The 20785-nt window shown below is 38.0% G+C and overlaps 1 protein-coding gene across 2 annotated transcripts in view; it reads left to right on the top strand.

Annotated features, from left to right (window-relative positions):
- Positions 1 to 20785, top strand: part of necab2 (N-terminal EF-hand calcium binding protein 2) — a 104090-nt gene that overhangs the window by 1170 nt on the left and 82135 nt on the right. For both annotated transcript variants that reach the window (XM_032586206.1, XM_032586198.1), the window contains exon 2: positions 4137 to 4161. In XM_032586206.1, coding sequence (XP_032442097.1) covers positions 4137 to 4161 — 25 coding nt within the window. The remainder of the gene's footprint in view (positions 1 to 4136; positions 4162 to 20785) is intronic.

Genomic DNA, 20785 nt, shown 5'->3' with positions numbered 1-20785 from the left:
CCTTATGTGATGTCATCAGAGGCATATGCACCAAATGCCTTGCTTTTCTGGGGTTTTAAGAGTAAATGATTCATGTTTTCCACCTGAACATGACATAAAATTTGGAAAATAACCTTTCCCAAACAATGGTTCTTCAAACAATGCTGTTTACCTCCTTAACATTTATTACTTGTGGTGAATGAGCCAGATACTGTAGCTTTTTATTTCCAATTTTTAGTATTGTATTTATTCAATATTTAGTTTAATTTCATTGATCTGAGCATGGCAGCTGCTGACACTCAGTTTGAACTCATTCTGACATTTATTCTCCAGTTTTCTGGATCACCTTTACTCCTGAAATGCTAATTGTTCTGCCATTTTCCCATACTATTGACCCCCAACATTATTATCACGGCAAAGACTCACACCAAAGTGGTTTCCTGGTGGGTCTGTTTGTTCACAGCTTCATGCAGCATTTCTCCTCATTAAACCTGCTTCCTTGGTTGCTGTTTTTTTTGCTGCATTTATCCTCAATCTTCTTCTTAACCCTTTGTACCTTTCTTACTGTTTCTCAAATTCCATTCATCTTTTCCCCTTCTCCTCACTTCCAATCATCCCTCTCTCATCAGAAGCATTCATGTCGTTATTAATAAGGTTAGAAGATGCATCACTTTCCCGTCTGCCTTCCTTCTGCTGCTGTCTCCAATTTCTACATTTATTTTGTCTTTTTTTGCAGTTTTCATGTGTTTCTGTTGTAACTTTTCACAAACACATACCACCTCCTCACTACAACACTTTTCTCCCTCTATCCAAAGCATCTCTGCCTTTAAGCAGCTCCAGATCTGACTGCTTTCTGTGGAGCTGAGTGCGCCCCAGGGTGCAGCCGGGCAGCAGAACAATGCAGAGCAGCTTGTCGTTTGGAGTGTGGCTCTGCTCAGTGGTAATGAGCTTCACTTTGGCCTTGTGGTTGCAAGAATCTACCTCTTAATTTTAGAAATACTAATTGTGCAATGCCAAAGTGTCATAATTAGCTCCTCCGTAATAATGACGCAAAATATAAACTCTAGTTGTTGTTGTTTTGCTTCAGAAAATAGTTTTCTAGTGTTTTGTAAAGACTTTCATGAGAGTGGTGAGAGTATTTAATTTAATTAATTTTAATGTGTGTATTGTGGTTATTTTACTTGTCTTTGTGTTACCCTGATGGACTTATTACCCCTCCTTACCCCACTCATCCTTCATGGATCAAGTGGTTGCGTAAGGCTTGAATAAATGGATGTGACTCAAAGTATGTATAAACTTTAATTTATAAGGACCAATGTATTTTATTTATTTATTTGACAAAGATTAAAACATTTTAATATGTAAAATTTGATCCCGATCATCAAATCATCAAATATTCTGCACTAAAAATACATTTTTATATTCCAACATTTAAACCACATGGCTCAGTGGTAGAGCACCAGGCAGAGACTACAGTCCTCAAAACTGTTGACCCTGGACTATTTGCTGCATGTCTTCCTCTACTGTCTCTGCTCTTCTTCCTGGCTAGTACTGTTGAATTAAAGCCACTATCGCCATTAAAAAACCTGTAAAAAATAGAAATAACAAAGCTGAATTATTCGCATTAGATTAAACATTAATTACTCTTCAACTTCCTACCCGTGGTTCCGCAGTGTGTAAAGGTTTGAAATCTGATTTGAGATTTTTCAGGTCTAGATAAAGAATGAAAAAGAAAATTAAGTTTGAAAAGTATGAATACAGGTGAATACTTTCTTCTTTTATTTCCTCCTGTCTTCCTTCCATCTTCCCTTCTTTCATCCCTGCTTTGTGCAGATTTCCTATTTAAAGTCTTAGCACTGTAAAAGATAAACCATATATTCATAGTGAACTTTTAAAATGGTGTAAAATTTACTGATAATTCTGGAAAATTTAGTTTGAAAACTGTAATTTTGACATGGAAAATGTGTATTAAACCTTCCATCTATTTTAAAGGAACAGTTAATGATGATCTGGTTTGTTGCGATGCCTCGATTTTATTTTCGACTGCTCTTTTTCTTAGTATGCCCTTTGCTGCCGCTCACTTTGTCTTTCCGTCTGTCCTCCTGTTCATCATTCTGCTGCACTCCTGAGCAGGTACACTTCATATGGCTCTCAGAAAACACTGATGAAAGTAGCCGTTCTGACATTATCAGATCCACAGTGGGAGGAATCTTTGGCTGAAGCTATAAATTAGCTTAATGTGGTGCACCACCCGCACGCAGTACATAATCAGTCAGCTGTAGATCAGTGAATTTGTTTGTTGAGTGTTTTATGCTCATGAACTTCAAGTCTAAGAGTTTCTCATATGCTAATAAACAGCTGCTTCCTTTCAGGCCTTCTGATGGAGTCAAATAAAAAAAAAAAAAACACTAATTGGTTGATTGATGACCTGGCTTTATTTCCACTCTGTAGAATTCAAGTTTTCTGTTAACATTGCAATTAAAAGGATTTCCTCTAGGGTGTCTTTCAAGGTAACAACAGTTGCCTGTATTTTTCTTACTGATTGCTGTATGAAGTATTTCCCTTTCTAAACAGGTCTAACATACATATTTTGTTTTCATTGACACTAATTAGTTAGCTACCCATTTCATACACTATTTTCAGTTCAGTTTTGTGGACTCTTTCCTGTGCAAGAAAACTTGTTTTTAGAAGAAAACAGTTAATAATTGCACAGTACAATTAATAATTGTCTTAGAATACAGTACATTGTTAATCTTTACCACAGCAAAGCTCCTGCATGCTGTAAAACTACCAGCAGGAATTTGAATTGAATGTAACTTGGATTTTTAGCTTGTAGATTAACATTTTATATGGGGGACAAATAAGGGTTCATTATTAGAACACAATCAGGTAGATTGTGTTCTAATAATGAACACAATCAATACCTATCAATACCACAATCAATACCTATGAACACAAACAATAACTATGGGGAATGTTATGTTGGGGAAACCATCAGTGCTGCCATCTATGTGGATGCAGATCCATGTTAATTCAATGGATATCTTACATTCTGTGGCATTTTTCAGCAGAATAACCTAGTCTTGGTAAAAACCAGTCCCTTGTTCCAAACTTTGTTTCATACAGAGAAGTCTGAAGCCTTGGCTACTGAGAAATGATTGCTTCCTGGAGGATTAGACTCTGCTGAAGTTTAAAATTTTACCTTTTACCTAAAATCTCTAACGTTTGGCCGTGACGTATGGAACGCGCCAGTTCGGCTCTAAGAAGCTCGTTGGAAATTGCCTGCGCTATAAACAACCATCTTCCACTGTGAAGAGAGAAAGTGCCAAGCTGAAAGAGGCGGACGTTAATGTTAATTCAATATTTGGAATATTTGGCTGCGACAGATTGGAGACCTGTCCAGGGTGACCCCGCCTCTCGCCCGGAACGTTAGCTGGAGATATTCACCAGCAGCCCTCCTGACCCCACTAGGGACAAAGGTGTTAGAAAATGGATGGATGGAATATTTTTCCAACACTGGACTGAATGGCTTCGCTCACTTCCTCCGTTGCTGTTGATAAAACTACAGACAGACTACAATTCTAAAAAAGTGCAGAAAATTATCGTCATCATTCACAACCTCTCTTTCTGTTCACTGATTGGCTCGGTAAAAAATCTACCGGGGGGAATCCAAGTCAGTGGGAGAAAGCCCAGACTGTGCAGTGAAGCGAATTGTGAATCGAGAGGAATTGCATAGCAAGGTAATGAGCAGGGTATAAAGTAACCTACCACAAAACCAGAGCCATTTAGGAATGATTTGAGGAATGGTAGGTTTGAGGGTTTGATGTGGCCTCCAAATTCCCTAGATGTCAATCCAGTCCAGCACCTCATATCCTAGAGAACTTTTCTCTCCTGACATATTAGTGTCAGATATCTCAACACAACTTCAGGGGTCTATTGGAGTTGATGTCTCAATGGTTTAGGACTGTTTTGGTAGCAAAATGCTGATCAATAATTAACACACTGTTAATTTAAATTAATACATTGATTCCAAGGGAAGTTAAATTATTACACAGGGGATCAGAGTGACGTGAATTGTGTATTTGCTTTTTTGATGCGTTTGCAAAATACCACAGTTTCTTTCACACTAATTTTCCTCTCTTATCTTCTGTCCACAGATATTCAGAAGAGCCGACAAAGATGGTGAGTAAAATTGTAAACTAGTCATTTATTTTCGTCAGCTATATTAAAAAAACACACACTTGCCAATGTTGGATTGTGATGGTTTTCTATTTAAAGTTAAGAAATGCAATTCCAAATAAATTTGAATTTGTTTTTCACATATTTTAGAAATGTTTCCAAGCAAGAAAATAGTATGAAAACTCAAATTATATTTTTTAAATGCAAACATTTCTAAAATATTTTATTAAGAAGTGGTTTGTATGATTAAAAGACCAAGTGGCTGTCTTATCATCAAGATTATGACTTAATGCAGCTTCAGTGAAACTCTTTAGACGTTTCTCTATGAACTTTTCCCAGAGTTTTGGTTGTATGTATTCAGCTACTTCACTCTGAATTACTCAGGCACAGCAAGAGTCCAAAACTTTTTTTTTGTTTAAAATGTAAAAAAAAAATAAAGAAAACACATCCTTTGCTGTCCTACAGCCATCTGCAGAAATACACAGCTCCCAGTCAGAAACACTCAATCAAAGCCAGGAGGAGGCTCTTAGCGATGTCAATCAGGCAGATTTGTGTATGCGCTGCTCAAACTCACCCCACAGAGCGCGACAAACTCAAGATTTCCAGAGAAACAACCTAGGCCAGATTTAAACTGCACACGTCTCCGCTTTGCTTCAAACTCCAGCGGTGCTCAGAGAAGTGCTGTGTGGGAAATTTGTGATTCGCACAAGAATACCTGTAAAAGAAAAGGATGATTGGTGTCATATAATATACTGAAGCTCTCAAATTTCAAATGTTATTCTGTCCATTGCTCTCCCACTTCGTCTACACTGACCAGTCACTCGTACTGCGACATGAGTGAGAGAACTTGACATATAGGTTTCAGAATTAAATCCATGTGTACCAGCACTGGCATCTGACAATGAAATCTGTTTACTTGCTTTCATTATTGGCCATGCTCAATCAGTAACTGAACTGCAGCGGAGAGCAACGGTTAGGGTGTGGATGCACTTACATGAGCATGATTGACAGTCCACAGAGAAGATCACATTTTTTCACAGATTGTTTCAAATTATACTGACAGGACATAATGACAGTTTTAACAAGTATGTCACAAACATTTTTTTAATAAAAGTTACCTACTGCAGTTTAACTAAAAACTTGCTTATCAAGTTAAGGTTGATGCATCTCTCAGATTATTGGTGGATTATTTTCTATTCTCTATAAGACCGGTTTTTACACTTTTACACTATTTTCTCCTCAGTTTATTGCACACACTGTTCAAGAAACCGGACGCAAACTGATAAAAACAAAAGCACCTAAGCTTAAAAGAAAAACCTTATTGACCTTCTGAAATTGTCAATCAAGAATAACTTATAAAAACTGACAGAATGTCTGGTTTTTTTTGACAAAGCAAAGAGAGAGGGAAATGAGTTCTGCTTCAGTTCTGTCATGTGATTTTTGGTCAGTGAAAACTGTCTGCTGGGGGAGCTGCTGCAGCATCGTCCTATCATTTATCTTTGCATCCTGGGACACTGGAGGGTTTTCAGAAGGTGTTTTTGTACAGTTTTGCCAGCTTGTTTATATCCTTTGGCATGTGATAGTGTCTTTTCTTTTCCTGCCAATCCTGTTTTTATCCCTTTTTTTCTAATCTCTTTCTTGTTCCTCTATTCACCGAACCCCATGAAAAGCGTTTAATTGCAGGCAGATGGTCATTTATTCTTTAAAAACATGTTTGTTTTTGCAAGTGTGGATGGAATTCTTTCCTTTTGCTGCATAGATCCCCAAGATTTATCTCTAAATAACATATCTGTGTCCAACCATGAGGGTATAATTGGTCGTAGTCATCTGTCTTAGTGGAAGCACGCTACTGAAGTAGAGCAAACAGAAGTTATTCCCCCCCTTTTGTCATCCTTGCTGTGGATGACGCTCCCATCTCGCCGGGGGTTTGATGTGATTGTGCTTCTGCATCTCCAACTGACAACATTTTAAATGCCTGCACCTAATTACCAACTTCCCTGATACAGAACGTTAGTCAGGACACATTTTCAATCCCGCTGATCACATTTTCTGGGAGCTGGCCTCTTGCATAAGGAGCTCTCACAAACAAGCTGTCGGGTTGTGTGAGACTTTTTGATAACAGCCTCTTGGGGTGTTTCAGCAACTCAGTTCCAGGTGAAAAACAATGTATTTAAAAAGGCAGATGCAAGTGTTTGTTTGGGAGGGATTGCTGTAGCATCAGATAGCAGAAGAGCCTTGGTGAGATGCGATGATGGTTATTATGGGGAAAAGCTGTTATTTGATGCATGGTATGCAGGCTGGAGGGGGGAAAAAAAATCAGTGAACATGAGCTGAGGAAGAGCTATTTTTACCCTTGTGCTCTTCTCTCCTGGGTGAGGACCGGGGAACTGTTTTAATGAGAGAGTGTGAGGGAAGGGAGACGCTAACAGGGAGAGGAGAGTTTGTTTAAAAAAAGAGAGAGTTGTAGGGGTAAAATGGTGAGGTTAGTAAGAGAAGAGGAGCAGAACAGAGATAAAGATGAGCGAGGGAGTAAGAGCCAGTATCATATGTCGGGGTGAAAATTCAGGTGCACTTGGTCAAAGTCTGGCTTCACATTCACTCTGCGTATCTCTAGACTGCTGAAACTGCAAACCGAGGCGTGTGTGGGGGTGTGCAGGCGTGGGTGTGTGCGTGTGTGTGTGCGTGTGCGTGTGTGTGTGTGTGTGTGTGTGTGTGTGTGTGGGGGGGTGTTCATGTCGATCAGAAATACAACCAGCAAATATGCTTTGTTCTATAAATGGTCAATGTTGCTTGGTTGTAGACTTATCCACAGACTTGTAATACAGCGTATGTCTGGCACACATTTTTATGCAGCTGGTGGAGTTCTTATGTAACCAGTCAGACTTTGAAATAGTTGCATCATTTTACACCATTGTAGTTCACAGTACGAACAAGTGGCAGCAGCTGCAACAACAACACGTTTTCTGTAATCGCTGACATTATCTTCACATTAGGTTATACATTCTACTTTTTTTTTTTTTTTACTTTTTGTAAATGACTTAATTAAAACTTTGCGACTCTAGAATGACATTTTATCTGAGTTGATGCTTTTTTAAGCTGGAGTACTAGCCTATTTTACTTTATTGCAGTATGTAACAGTGTTTTATTTCTTTACGAGATTGTTTTTTGTATCATTTTATCATTTCATTTGCAGCCAGTCTTGGGATACACAAGTCATTGTGACTGATTAGATGTCTGAATGTTTCAAGGACACACTAAAATCTGTTTATCCATCAAGACTTTGATATTAAGGGGTTGCACTTTGGGGAAAATGAAAGATGGATAAAGTTCATCCTTGAGGTTTTGGTATGTGTTCAGCGTCTGTCTAAATGTCAATTCAGTTAACTTCTTCTGAAAATCTGGAAATTAAAATGCAAATGAGCACATCAAAATACTTATCTAAATGTTAAAAAGGGGCATGATAGAATATTTAATTGCAAGAAATGACAGATTAAATGTCAGATGTGTTGTGGTGTCTGCTTCATCTTTAGGGAAAATATTTCTTAAAACTTTCTTTTTATCAACATTTCTGTCTTTAAATATAAATGTTTACTCAAGTTCAGCATTTAGACATCAAGTCTGTCTAAAAGCTGTTGATGGAAAACTTTAGCCTTATTTAATGCCATAAAATATTTTTTATTGCTTCTATGTAGTTCATTTCGTCTCCTGAAAGTTCAACTGCTGTAAAAGAAAAAAAAAATCCATTAAGAGTGTAAAAAAAAGTGTAAAAAAGTGCTTTTTACACTCTTTTTTTAAGAGTGTAAAAAAAAGTGCTCCAAAATGATTTCTCCAAACTGTATGATAATAATAAAACCAACTTCCTGTTGTCTATGTCAGCTGAAAGCAGTCTGACAAGACAATCAATGAAAACACCTGTGCAGGTGAATCATCCCTACCTGGTCCAGTTCAGTGGCAAACCTGATATCATTATTTATGCACATTTAATATTTTTTAAGCTGCTTTCCTCTCATTTGTGTATTTCATTCATCTGCTAATTATCACCTCAGTGTGGGACCTAAAGACAGGAGGCCAGATGAGTTGAGGGAGGCTTGTTTGTCCCTGCTTGTCCACACAGAATTACAGCATGACACCATAAAGCAAACATGCAGCTGCTCTCGCTCAGCGTAGCCTCACAGTTACGTGAATGAAACTGACCATCTTCCTTTGGCTTTCATTTCTGGATGATTTGTGCTTCACTGATTTGAATTTCTTCATGGTCCGGTTCATTGTATCTCGTTGAAACAGTCTAAAGCTGCATTCACACCAGCCCTGTTTAGTCTTCTTTAAACCAACTCTAATTTGTTTGTCTAGAAAGTCTGGGTTTTGTTTGGGGAGGTGTGAATGCACACGCGAACTCTGGTCCACCTAAAAACCTAGGTCTCGGTTCGGTTGAAGCCAACTCTGACTTCGCGGTTCAAATGCATGTATGGACGCAAGCGGACCGAAGACAGTGTCTGTTCTCAAACTGCATTTTTTTTGGCAGGATTTGAAGACAACTATGTCCCGAACAGTCATAAATCTCAGTTTTCTGCTAACCTAATTTGAAAGTTGAAGTCGATACCAACTTTCTGCTGCAGTTAATCATCGGTTTTCATTCTGTGGGTTTTGTGTGATGTGCTGAGTTATGCTGCGTTCCAGTTACCTCGGAAATCAGAACTCTGAGTTGGGGTTGATGTCACACCCGAAGTAGCATTCGAGTTAATATAGACAATTTCAACATGAAAAAGCTCATAGACTTTGTTCTCAGTTGCTTTTAGGGACATAATTTTAAGCTTTAGTTTCATAGGTAAACTCCAATTTTAATTTGTACAGTTTGTAGGAGCTACATGTAACAATGAACTTAGACACATTCTTACATGCATGTCTTGAAAAATAAACATATTCCACCACATCTTTCTATTGTTAATGCGAGGAGCGGCCGTATTGAAACGGGAAGTCAGCCTGGCAAGTCGTAACTGGGAGTAGCAGGAGGTGCTCAGTGTTTGCACAAATTTTTAACTCTAGATTTTTTTTTTTTGTCCTTTCTAGACAATTTTGTTTTGTAGATGTATCTTTAATTTGTTTGTATAAAAGCTTCCTACAGTAGAAATCACCTCTTGAGCTGATAACTTGGCTTTTATTTGTTGGTCTTGTTTGTGAAATGGACTTTGGAGACATTTGCCTTTGTCTGTATTTGTGTGGAAATACAAATACTTGCTCCTTGTTTCTTATACATTTGGAAGACGATCCATTCATTTAAAAACAAATGAGCACTTACTTAATCTAGAGTAATCTTATAGCTACAGTCCAAAAACAAATATTATTATAGAGTGACTTTACTTACATTGTTTTCTCTAAAGTAAACCATGTGATGATGAGGTGAACACAGCAATGAAATAAACAAACTTAATTTCTTTTCTAAGAAACAGGCCATGTTTACTGCAACAAGTCTCCCTCTTTGTCAGAAAAGGCTTAAAGTTGATATATTTGATTTAGTTTGAATGACAGTAAACATAACATACAATCATCAGTTACCTTCTTAACAATGTTGGAAGTTTTTATTCTTCTGTGGTTTAGAGCAAAGCTATCAAAAACTGTTATTTTATAAAAGATTTTCTAACCAGAAGACTTATAAAGTAGATGAAATGGATGCAGCATCCAACAGAATGTGGGTGTGACTGTAGGCACAATGATAACCTTCAAACAGACGAAAATAGTCGCAGAGGTGAAGAGACTCAAGCAACAGAAGCTGCAGTGATGCAACAGTCTCTGCAGTATTTGAAGAGTCAAGACTGTAAATACACCAAGTGGAGGGAAGCAAAAGTTTGAGTGAACAGTGAGGAAAGGCAGGGTGACCGGTGCTGTAAAGGTGAAGGCGGAGCAGACTGCTGATGGGTTTCAAGTGTTTGGTTTATTCAACAGAACAACGACATAACAAGGCTGGATGGATAAGAGCTCTAGATATTTCCCAGAAGTAGTTAAAAATTTGGTAGACATACGTTGTCACTAATTATATTTCTTGTTTAGATTGTTGTCAAAAATGGTTTTCTTCTAAAATGCCAAAAACATTCATTTTTAAAATGGACCATGATTGTAGCTACCAGGAAATAATTAACAAGCTTGTAAGGCTGTGTGTGAGCTTCCCTAACAGATGCACTTGGTATCAACCAGCTGGTCCCTCAGTTTGGCAGTTCATCTGCTTCTCATAAACCTTGCATTTTGGACTAATGGCTCTAGAAAAGTGCTGAATGAGTTCTGAGTTCTGGCTGTTTGGGAGTAGTTTGATTGGGACACGAGGATAAGCAAATCCCTCACTGCTGTACACCTTTCATTTTAAGACAGACTTTCAGTTTGGAGATATGTCATAAAATAGTTTTTATTCTTCCTGTTTGCCACTGCAAAGTTGTCGCGCTTTTTTCAAAGTTTTTCTAGTCCGGTGGCTTATAGTCAGGTGCAACTTGTATATGTTGTTTTTCTTTCTCTTTTTTATGACAGTTTTATTTTACTGTTGCATTAAATGTTAATATTGATAGACATGAACAAAGGAGTAAAGATTTTGCTGTCTGCAGCTACCAGGAAAGCTAATCGTTGGCTAAAAGCAAGATGGCCCGATTTGGAGGAACGATTCCACATATGGGTTCTTTAAAATCGTGGTGCCAGGAGAGGTTTGTGAGGGATGCAGTGAAGTCTCCACGCACAGGTAGCTGTCAAGGAGATGAATATAAATTACTTTGCAGCCTTTTTGTGTAATCGCTTCATGCATTGCAACCATCTCTGTCTCATTTGACAATTTCAAAATAAACGTGACTATGTTTTTTTTTCTTCTTCATGACATTTTTTCACTGATATTCCAGAATGACTTATAGCCTGGAAATACAGTAATATAAAAGCCTTATGTGTTTTCATGCTTAAGAGTCAAGTCTCTTAATTACCATGAAACGGTCAGTTGAAATGACTGGAGTGATTGTCAAAATGAGATATCTGCATAACGTGTTGAGAGTTCATTTTCATTTTGAATAATTTTACTGTGACTATTCACCTACTGGAACATTAGCTTTGTCTGCTGGCAGTTCTACTGGTCTTCAGTCAGATTGGTGTCATGTGTATCTAATTACCTGCAGTCTTTAATCACAGTACAATGCTGCTAACAAGTCCCAGAGAGGCAAGGGAGACAGATGAGCTGAACAGAAAAAAGCTCTGTCAGAGTCACAAGGAGGAAAGTCTAAAAAATTTGCTCTAAAGAAAACTACCATAGCACTGGCGCTACTGCGGTATTAAGAGAGTTAGTTGCATTTAATATTGTCTAGTATTTCTGGTGTTGCCTATTCCATAATTTTCTGCTTGTGCTGATAAAACAAAGATACTTCCACAATGTTAGCTCTGCTACTTCTTTATTATTTAAAGAAATGGCCTGTCTTTTCGAGGCCGTTGTGATAATTGTCATTAAAACATCAAAAAGAAGATGAGAATAGGTATCAGATATGGAGGTTGTCATTGACCTTGTAGGAACTCGTGAATATGAGAACATTATGTTGAGAAAAGTCAGGCTGACCTAACTTAAATATAAATTATGATTAAAAGGTCAACATCTTAACTTTATTTGATCTAAAAAAGTTTTAAATGTGGTGCAGGACAGTGGTGCAGAGATGCTGAGGGTGGAAAAAGGTTTCTGAACAGGTTGTGTAAGAGACCGTGACAGCAGGCAAATAGAAGAGGATTGCTGTCCCGGTCTTCTGGATTTGGATCAAAGGCCGAACATTAAGACGCTCTTTGAAGACATTTTTCCTCACCTGGTGTTTTCTGCCCTTCACTGTGCTGGAATCAGACCTACCATAAAAATTAAAAATAAAAAAAGGTGAATACTGGCTTGCTTTGTTACAACCGTTTATTTGGGTTTGCAGGCAGTTGCTAAAAAAGCTATGAAGGACGCCTGTTAGCTCTGCTACACAAGATGTTGAAATGTGCCAACTTTTTACTTGTGAGGTGGAAAAGGTTGGTATTGATATTTGTGAAGAAATATATCTGAGCTGCCTGTGGGAATGCAGTCCATTTGGACTTGTCGGTTCTCTCATCTTCTCTCAGCTTTCTATACCTAAAAGTCTGTTAAAGTTCCTCACTATGACAGAAAAATAAGAGTAGAGAACAGCTCATCTACAGTAACCCTTTAATTTTAAGCAAACTTAAACTGTCAGAATCTGAAAATCTACTTCTTTTTGTTTATAAAAACTGCCTTTTATCACTTTCTCTTAAACTTTCCCTCATTTATATAAAACATGTTTCAAGTACTTGAACTACAGACTGCTGCTGGACAAATTTTGGGCCAGAGAAAAAAAACTAAAAGCCCCCCCAAAATTGAGTATAAACAAGCAATCATGAACAAAGCACTTTAATCAGTCCAATCAGATTCTTTGCTTTATTGCTGGAAATATGAGAGGCAATCATTGATTTGCTGATGTGACCTTTTCAACCAGCTCGCCCCCTCACACGCACATGCTCTCTTGAAACCCTCTTGAGAAACTGAACAAACAAGCAGTGATGAGATCAGGGCGGCGATGTGCCCCGAAGAGATTACGCCGAATTATTCTGCAGACTGCCGTTTATTATGTGGGTGTTTATGTGTACCTGAGGGTTAGTTGATAAGGGAAGCACTGAGTGAAAAGTATTATGAAGTTTTGTATTTATTAAACAAAAAGATGGGGAATCGAACAGATTCCTAGTCATAAATAGATTTTTGTCGTTTTTCTATTTTTATCTAGCTGGACCTATAAAAGTTTTCTGTCCACTGGTGGGGCTGAATCATGACTCGACAGAATGACAGTGTTAGTTCTAGACGGAAAATGGACCCTGATAGTTTACAGTCCCTTAACTGCTCAGAGATCTGTTTAGTTAGCATCCAAATGGTAGGACGACATTTTAACACTCAATCAGCAATAAGGGCAACCAGTTTGTTTCTTCGTTTAGGTACCTTTTGTGGGCATTGGTCCATCCTTTGCATTGTAAAGAATATCACACTCAAAAGTCAAACGCCATCTAATAATAATTTAATTGAGTTCTTCTGTAAATCCATAGTTCTCAAACTGTGCTAGAAGCATAAGTTGTGGTAGTTTTCCTGCCCTTAGTGGTATTTAACATCTTTGCATTAATTTCTTTATAAATATGTTACACATTTAGTGTATTGTTGATCACATTGATTTTTATTTAATCAGGACCTAATCAAAAGAGTTGTGGAAAACAATTCTTGAACTCTCCATAGGAACCACAGCAGATAACAGTGAACCAGAAACTTATTTTCTACTAAATAATGACATTCATACTTGGATCTTGACAATATCTAGCAATTTTGACAATTTGATAACTAATAGATGTGGTAACAAATCAACTACTATTAAAAAATTAGTGCAGATATTTTTCTATTCTGCAGTGAAGAAATTGGGAGTTTATCTGGATAGTTCTTCAGTTGGATAAACAGAAGTGCTGTCATCAAGTCAAGCCTTTTCCAACTATGACTAATTGCTAAATCAGAGCTTTAACTCTCATTTAAGGCTCTTGAGAAAGTTAGTCATGCATGTATGACTGCTCTTGTAGAATATTCTCATTCTTTGTATATGGCTAAATGAATCATCCTTGAAGTTTTTGCAAATGGTTCAGAAGCAGCCCTCGAGGACTGAACTAACTCCTCCTAGCTATGTGATTTTCCTCAGCATCCACACACCTTTCAACCAGCCAGTTTCTCCTCGATGTTCCAAGATCATAGTGGAAAAGTAGAGGCATTTGCTGTGGGCCACATAAAGACTGTGGTATACCTTGCATCTACACCTGCACCTCTCAGGTCATTGAATCATTGGTCAAAAGAGAAGTTATGGAAGTTTCTTTTCAATGACCTTAAAGACATTAAATAGCTCTTAGAGGTGAACTTGCTGGCAGGTTATATTTAAGTGTTTCCATGATTCTACAGGTCCAGCAACAGTAATCCTGGTTGCTTACTGTGAAATAGAAATCAGCTTTCCAAAATTTGAGGTCAATCTGTTAATTCATGATTTAATAATTGGTGGTGGTAGTTTTCATTGGGAGCATGTTGGTTTAGGAAACTTTTAGAAGGTAGCAGACTTTCACTTGTGCAAACACAGCTCCACAAGACGACAGGCAGAGTTGGCTCTCATTTTGAACAAAATATAAAGTAGAGCTCCTCTATGAGCTACTTTATATTGGGAAGGAACCAGTCGGTAGCTGCTAATGCTTAACTTGCTTCTGTGTTTAATGAGCAGCAGGCGGTAGCTGGGAGCCGCCACTCTGAATCTGTGCTATGCACTCTGGTTTGTCTGTTCATGCTCTCTGTGTGCTTCATTGGAAGAGTGGGGGTCTTCTGCTGTGAGCTTTAAAGCAACAGGGGCACTTAAGGCATGACATTTATGTGCCGTATAATTAACACAGTGGCCTTGCTGGGTGTGTCTGAATTAATGCGTCATCTGCATAATAACTTGCTTTAAAGGTCTCTTAGTTATTTAGTCTCTGTTTATTGATCACTTTCCTTTCAACTGTTGGACTTCTCTGAATTTGTTGCTAAGGTAAAGCATGCATTCAGACATACATTTCATAACCAGAAGTTTTGTCAGTTTTTCTAGTTGCATTTTACCAACGGAGTGGTCAGGGGGGGAATCTAGACATGTTCTGTAATAAGGCACCAAACCTGGTTCTCTTAGCAGGAATACAGCAACCTCAGTAACATCGCAGTTGCCCTTGGTTACAGCATACCTCTGTTCTCCTCCCATGAGGTTTTATGACCTACTGTTGCCATGACACCAAAGTTAACCTCCCTAAAGTCCCCCCCCGCCCCCAGAAGCATTCCTGTGCAGCTGTTTCCCTCAGTTTCTACTTTGCTCTCAGGTGTCGCCTACCAGCTGAGCTCAGTGAAGGAACTGTTGGTTCATCGGTTTGTTCTAGACTAACAGATATCACCTTTTGTGCCAGAGTAGCTTGTGCCAGAGTAGTTTGCTTCGACAGTGGTGTGTTCAACTCAGAGTCTACTTGTTATGGACTGTATTGATGCTGATGGGTTTTTTTTCTTCCACTGGGAGAGAACTTTTGTTTTCTTCAGGCAAGTGTAACACAAAGTGCTTTGCAGGAGTTGAAAACAGAAACAGGCAGAGAAAGCAACAGAGACAGACAAATGATCAAATGATGTAAAAATCCAGACAAAACAAACAAGATGTGTGTGTTATTTTATATCCACATAAACAGGCGTTTAATCAACATAAGCACATTGCACACTGCCACATTCCTTTGTCCCCTGATTGGTTTGTGTCAAATTCTTCATTTGACTTCTGATGTCTTTCCTTCTTATTGCATGACTAATAGTGATTCTGCTGATGCATTTTACAACCTTAGCTATGAACCTTTACAGCTCATCCAGTTACCATTGGCCTCTTCTCTGCTTCTCTTAATATTTCTCTTCTTGCCTGCCTGTTAGTTCAGGTAAATCACCATAGTAGGTTAGCTGTTGTTGTCATCCTGGTTCTATTTTCAGTTAATGATTTTTTATTAGATGTTCAAAGCTTGAGACATTGTTTTTTAACGTAACCCTGCTTTTAACTTCTCTACAACTTTACCTCTGATTCGCCACTGTGTTCCTTGATAATTAACAACGTTGTTTGTTCTCTAATGAAATCTCTGCGGTGCTAATGGTGAGATTATGTCTTACACAGGTGGAGTGTAATAACTATTTAGGTTACTTCTTAATTCACTGAGTTGCACTGGATTTTATTTAGAGGTAGCTGTTTAGATGGAATTGAATACAGATGCAATACAGATTTTTTTCTATAAAGAGAATTGGAAACAGTCCATTATTTTTTCTTCACTTCACAAATATGCATTACTCTTTGTGTGTTTGTTACATAAAATTCTAATTCTTGGTGTCATTTGAACAAAGATGAAAATGTTCATGGGGGTTCATTGTTTTTTTTGTTTTTTTGTTTTGCAAGGCATTGTATGTCAGAACAAAACTGAGTGCCTGATGAAGTGTTTCTTGTCAAAACAGAGGATCTTCTGAGTGATATAAGATGATCTGCTGTGCATCCAACAGAGCCAATTGCCTCATATTTAAATAGTATTTTCCCTCATTGTTCCCCTTCACACGTGCAGCCTCACCTCTGTTTCCACATCTCAGCTGCTTCTGTATTTCTGACACACTTCACTGATTTTTCCTGTCGAGTTACATTTGATGTCCACCCGGCAGATGGCATCTAGTACAGCATCTGTTGCCAATAAACAGACACTCCTACTTTACCACTGACAAAAGTGTTTTTCCAAAACCCTGTTGACCGACAGAAGTTGCTTCCTCAACACGAATGGATGATTTTTGTTTCTATTGTAGCTTTGTTTGCAGTCAGTCGCAGTTATATCAGATTCTGTGAAAAATACTGCTTCAGTACATTTTGTAGAAGTTCAAAATTGTTAAAAGCTAAAGTTATGCCTTATTAAAATGTGTCTGGATTTGTAAAGCGCACCTTTGTGGGGGAAAATAAAACATGTTCTGAATCAAAATCCATCATACATGGCTTTACAAACTCCCACTTTTCAGACTTGTTAAATTCTTTAAATTGACAGATAAAATGAACAAAGCAAAATTATTCTTAAAGTGAGTTGCAGCATTCTCATTTAGCCACTGACAGACCAGTGTAGAATTCTACTGAGACCTTAACTATTTGCTGGCCATGTTATTGAGCTGATCTTTTTCCCTGAGAAAAAGTTTGAATATCGTCTGCACTGAGGACCGATGCATTATCATCCTGAAATAATTACTTTGTTACCAAGCCTGCTTTAGAAAATGTTCTCTGGTGGTCATCCTGGCCATCTGCCCTTTTCCTCTACTTGACCTGCAAAACCTTTTCTTCCGAAGCCCAAACTTCTTTTTTTTCAGGCCACTGGTTGTGTGTGTTTCCACAGAGGAGTCTAAATTCCTTACACAGCTCGTAATGTTTAACATCGTTCGGGGCTGATGTAAAACCAGCTTGAGAAAAACATGACACTCTCAGCCAGGTGAACCAATCCACCTTAGGCAGCATGCGGGCACTTCACATATTTATGAATTTATCAATAATAACCCAAACAGAGGTGTAAAGGTGGAGCTAGTCCATTTTTAAACTTTAAGAAAATCTTTGCAAATCAGGGAGGTGTTTAAGTCTTTTTGAAAACCTGCAGCAGTTCAAGGGTTGAAAAACCTTTAGAGGGTCTTAAAAAGTATACATTTACATAACAGCAATATCCTAAAAGCTTTAGAGCAGCAGTTTTGATTTATGGTTTAATATTCTTTATTTCAGTGAGATCTATGCAGGCTTTGTATGATAAATGAGTTATGTTTTATAAGGGCCAGTGTAACATAAAGCAATTGCATGCAAACATCACAGCCGTAACTCGAGGCAATATTTAAAATGTTTTCACGTGTGCATAAAAACATGACTCGGAGGTGTATGCACAAAGAACTAGAATCATTCCTTTTTTATGTACTGCTAAACTCACCATCAGACTTCAGATAATGTTTTTTTTTTTTAAAATGACATTTCATAAAGACAGTGCTTTCCTATTGTTTTGTGCTGTCAAGAAAAATAGTTTTCATATTTTAAACAAATATGTTGTTATAGTTATGTGTACCTGAATGTCAAAGGACATTAGGATATCTGGAAAAGCAACTGGTCAAGTAGTTTTAGAATAAAGATTAATTTCTCAGTTAATAATCTGCTAAAGACTGAATGGAAAACAATAACTCTGGTCTGATTTCAGAGAGTTAATATTGAAATCTAGCTGTTAAGGTCAAACATACCTTCTATTATCTGAATCTTAATTTACTTAAAAGACCTTCTGTTTAGGTTACGTATTTAATTATTTGGGAAGTTCATTTAATAACTTGTTAAAAGCCAAAGAAGTCTAAGACTAACTTTGTCTTGTGTCTTAATGTTCACAGTGTCTCCATTTTGAGAGGAGATCTTATTGTTTTGAGATGGTTTATTTAGTCTAAACAAAGCCCATTTTATCTAAATCAGAATCCACAGAAGTGAAAAGTTGAAATCAAGGCTTTATTCAGGCAGCATCTTGAAAGCAACTCATTGTACAGAAAACATAATCTTGTAATTCATAATCTGGTTTATTGGCTTTCATTCATCCTCAAGAGACAACAGAACTGGATAATTACATTTACCAAGCTAAACAGGTTTCTTCTAATTTGAGTACATTGGATGGAGCAGGAGACGGAAAGATTGATCGGGTCTTGCCTGGAGCTGTAAGGGCTTTACGCTGGTATTTGGTAGTGAAGACGGACTGTGAAACGCTAAGCTCTGAATTTACTGATGCATCTGCATCCTAAGCCTCAGCTGTAGTTATGAGAGCTGACTGAAAGTACCAGGTTCAGGATAAAAGAGGCTGAAATGAGAATTGGATGGTCTGGGATTTACCTTAGAGAAGAGGGAAAGAGGTTTGTCATTTTAGAGAAGGAAATGTAGTGAGATTATTTGGAATTTGATTAGAAGGCCTCCAGAAAAGCTTCCTTGATGGTTTTCTGTTGGAGCAGAGCCTTAGGCAAACCCAAAACTCACTTTAAGGACTAGAAAACTTTTTTTAAAAAACTCCAAACATTGGAATGAGGTTTGATTCTCTGGTTGCCTTCCCTCTAGGATACCTATTCTTTTTTCTCTTTTTAGCAAAACAGGTGGTGTCTTTTCAAATTCAGTTAAGAAAAACCTTGAAGTTCTTTAATTAATTAATTGTGAATGAATTCAGTTTGGTTTTTCATTGGATCTAACATGCAAGTTGAAGGTTTGGAAGTAGCTGATATTTGGGATAATATTTCATTTAGTTGAGAGAGCTCAACTAAATGAAAACAGTCCAAACACAGATCAGGTTCCACACTTGCATTCAGTGCTGCCTCTCTTTACTGAGGATAAAAATGATCACTCGGGAGGATGCCAACACTTGTTGAATCAATTTTATTTATGTAGAATCCCTTAAAGTCATTTCTACTGAGAGCTGCTGGAATGGATGGCTCAACAGAGCTATGACTCTGTGTAAGTTTCAGCTGCACTGAAAATTAACGTAGGATTATTCCTATCCTCCTCTATTAAACATGAAAAGTATGCTGTTGTAGTTTGGCCTGATGTCTTTTCAAGACACTTTAAAAGACAAACGGATCACATTTATATACAGAAGTATATAAGTCCAGTCACAGAAACAGACTCAAATTTAGTTTCATAGTTCCAATTCACTTCTTTCACATTTCACTTATAATGAAAGTTAGTAAATCAAAGTTATCTCAGGAACACCATTTGATTGTATCAAAACAATTGACTTCAATTATTCATTCTAAACAAATTGGTCATCATAACCTAAATGCTTATCAGACTGCTGAGGCTTCAGTGTATTGATATTAAAAACAGACAACTGACACAAAATGGGAAAAAGAATCTTGTTTAATGTCCCGATGCTCCATTATCTTCCTCTAAACACCATCATCTTGCAAAAGTGAGTTGTGGACATTATAAGTATATCACTGCTAAAGTTGCAGGAACAGAAACTATAACAGGAAAATCAGCCACAAAGGACTCAGAGGGAGGCCGCCGATGATGCTGGGATCTGCTACAAAAATCGTCCTCACAGGTGCCTCCATTATCTGCCATCAGAGAGGATTACTCATCATTAGGATAGAGACACACAGTCACTCCTGAACTTTACAGATACACATCATCTTCACTTGTATTGTACTGTGAGCAGCCACACTCCTCTAATAATAACATTATTATGTTCAGGGTGCAGATTGATGATAATTATGCATCATTCCACTCTCCACTGAGACAGAAAATAGATAAGGGTGGCTGATGAACATTTACTGTGGCTCATCTCTTCATGCAGACAGACACAGAGCGACTTGCTCCCAACAGGGATCCATCTGTCAGCATTGACATGCAGATAGAATCGTATCCTTCTCATTAAGACAAATTATTGCGCACATCCTTTTGCTTTTTTTATTATTAAGAAACAGAGCAGTGATGCTATAAATAAAACAATTTAAGACACAATAGACCTCATTTGTCAAAAACCGGTGTAGATTGAGACATAGAAATGATCTTAGCATAAGTTTCATGTAGGATTTATAAAATGTTTTTCATAGAAGCTGTTCTAGTGTGCAGCCAATTAGATCTTGGAATATCTAGCACCTCGAAAAAGTCACAATTTACATGCCATGGCTTATTTACTCAGTTCCAGGAGGAAGATGTTGGCGGGGGGCCGGCCCCTGTGGTGTGCTGTTGTTTGTGTAGGTGCTCGGACCATGTCCCAGGGCGCTGGGTTCCTGTCTGGCTGCCTATGGGTTCTGGGGGTGTGTCAAGTCGACTGTTGGCTGCAAATCTAAACTGGGCTCTTATGGGAATCCCTCCTTCTTGACCTCCAGAGGTCTAGCTAACCAGGTGGGTTGGTAATGTGCCCTCCCTCCCTTGTTTCTTCCAGGTACCACACTGAGCTCCTGCCTGCCCAGCATGTTGGGAGCTCTGCAGAGGTTTCTCCTGCTTGGTGCTGGGCAGTTTTGCTTTCGGGGATTTGTATGACCATCACAGGAACCGTGTTATAG

The sequence above is a fragment of the Xiphophorus hellerii genome, chromosome 2 (genome assembly GCF_003331165.1).
Source record: "Xiphophorus hellerii strain 12219 chromosome 2, Xiphophorus_hellerii-4.1, whole genome shotgun sequence".
Lineage (NCBI taxonomy): Eukaryota > Metazoa > Chordata > Actinopteri > Cyprinodontiformes > Poeciliidae > Xiphophorus > Xiphophorus hellerii.
The sequence above is the reverse complement of the archived record's forward strand: the minus strand, read 5'-3'. Positions and strand labels throughout refer to the sequence as shown.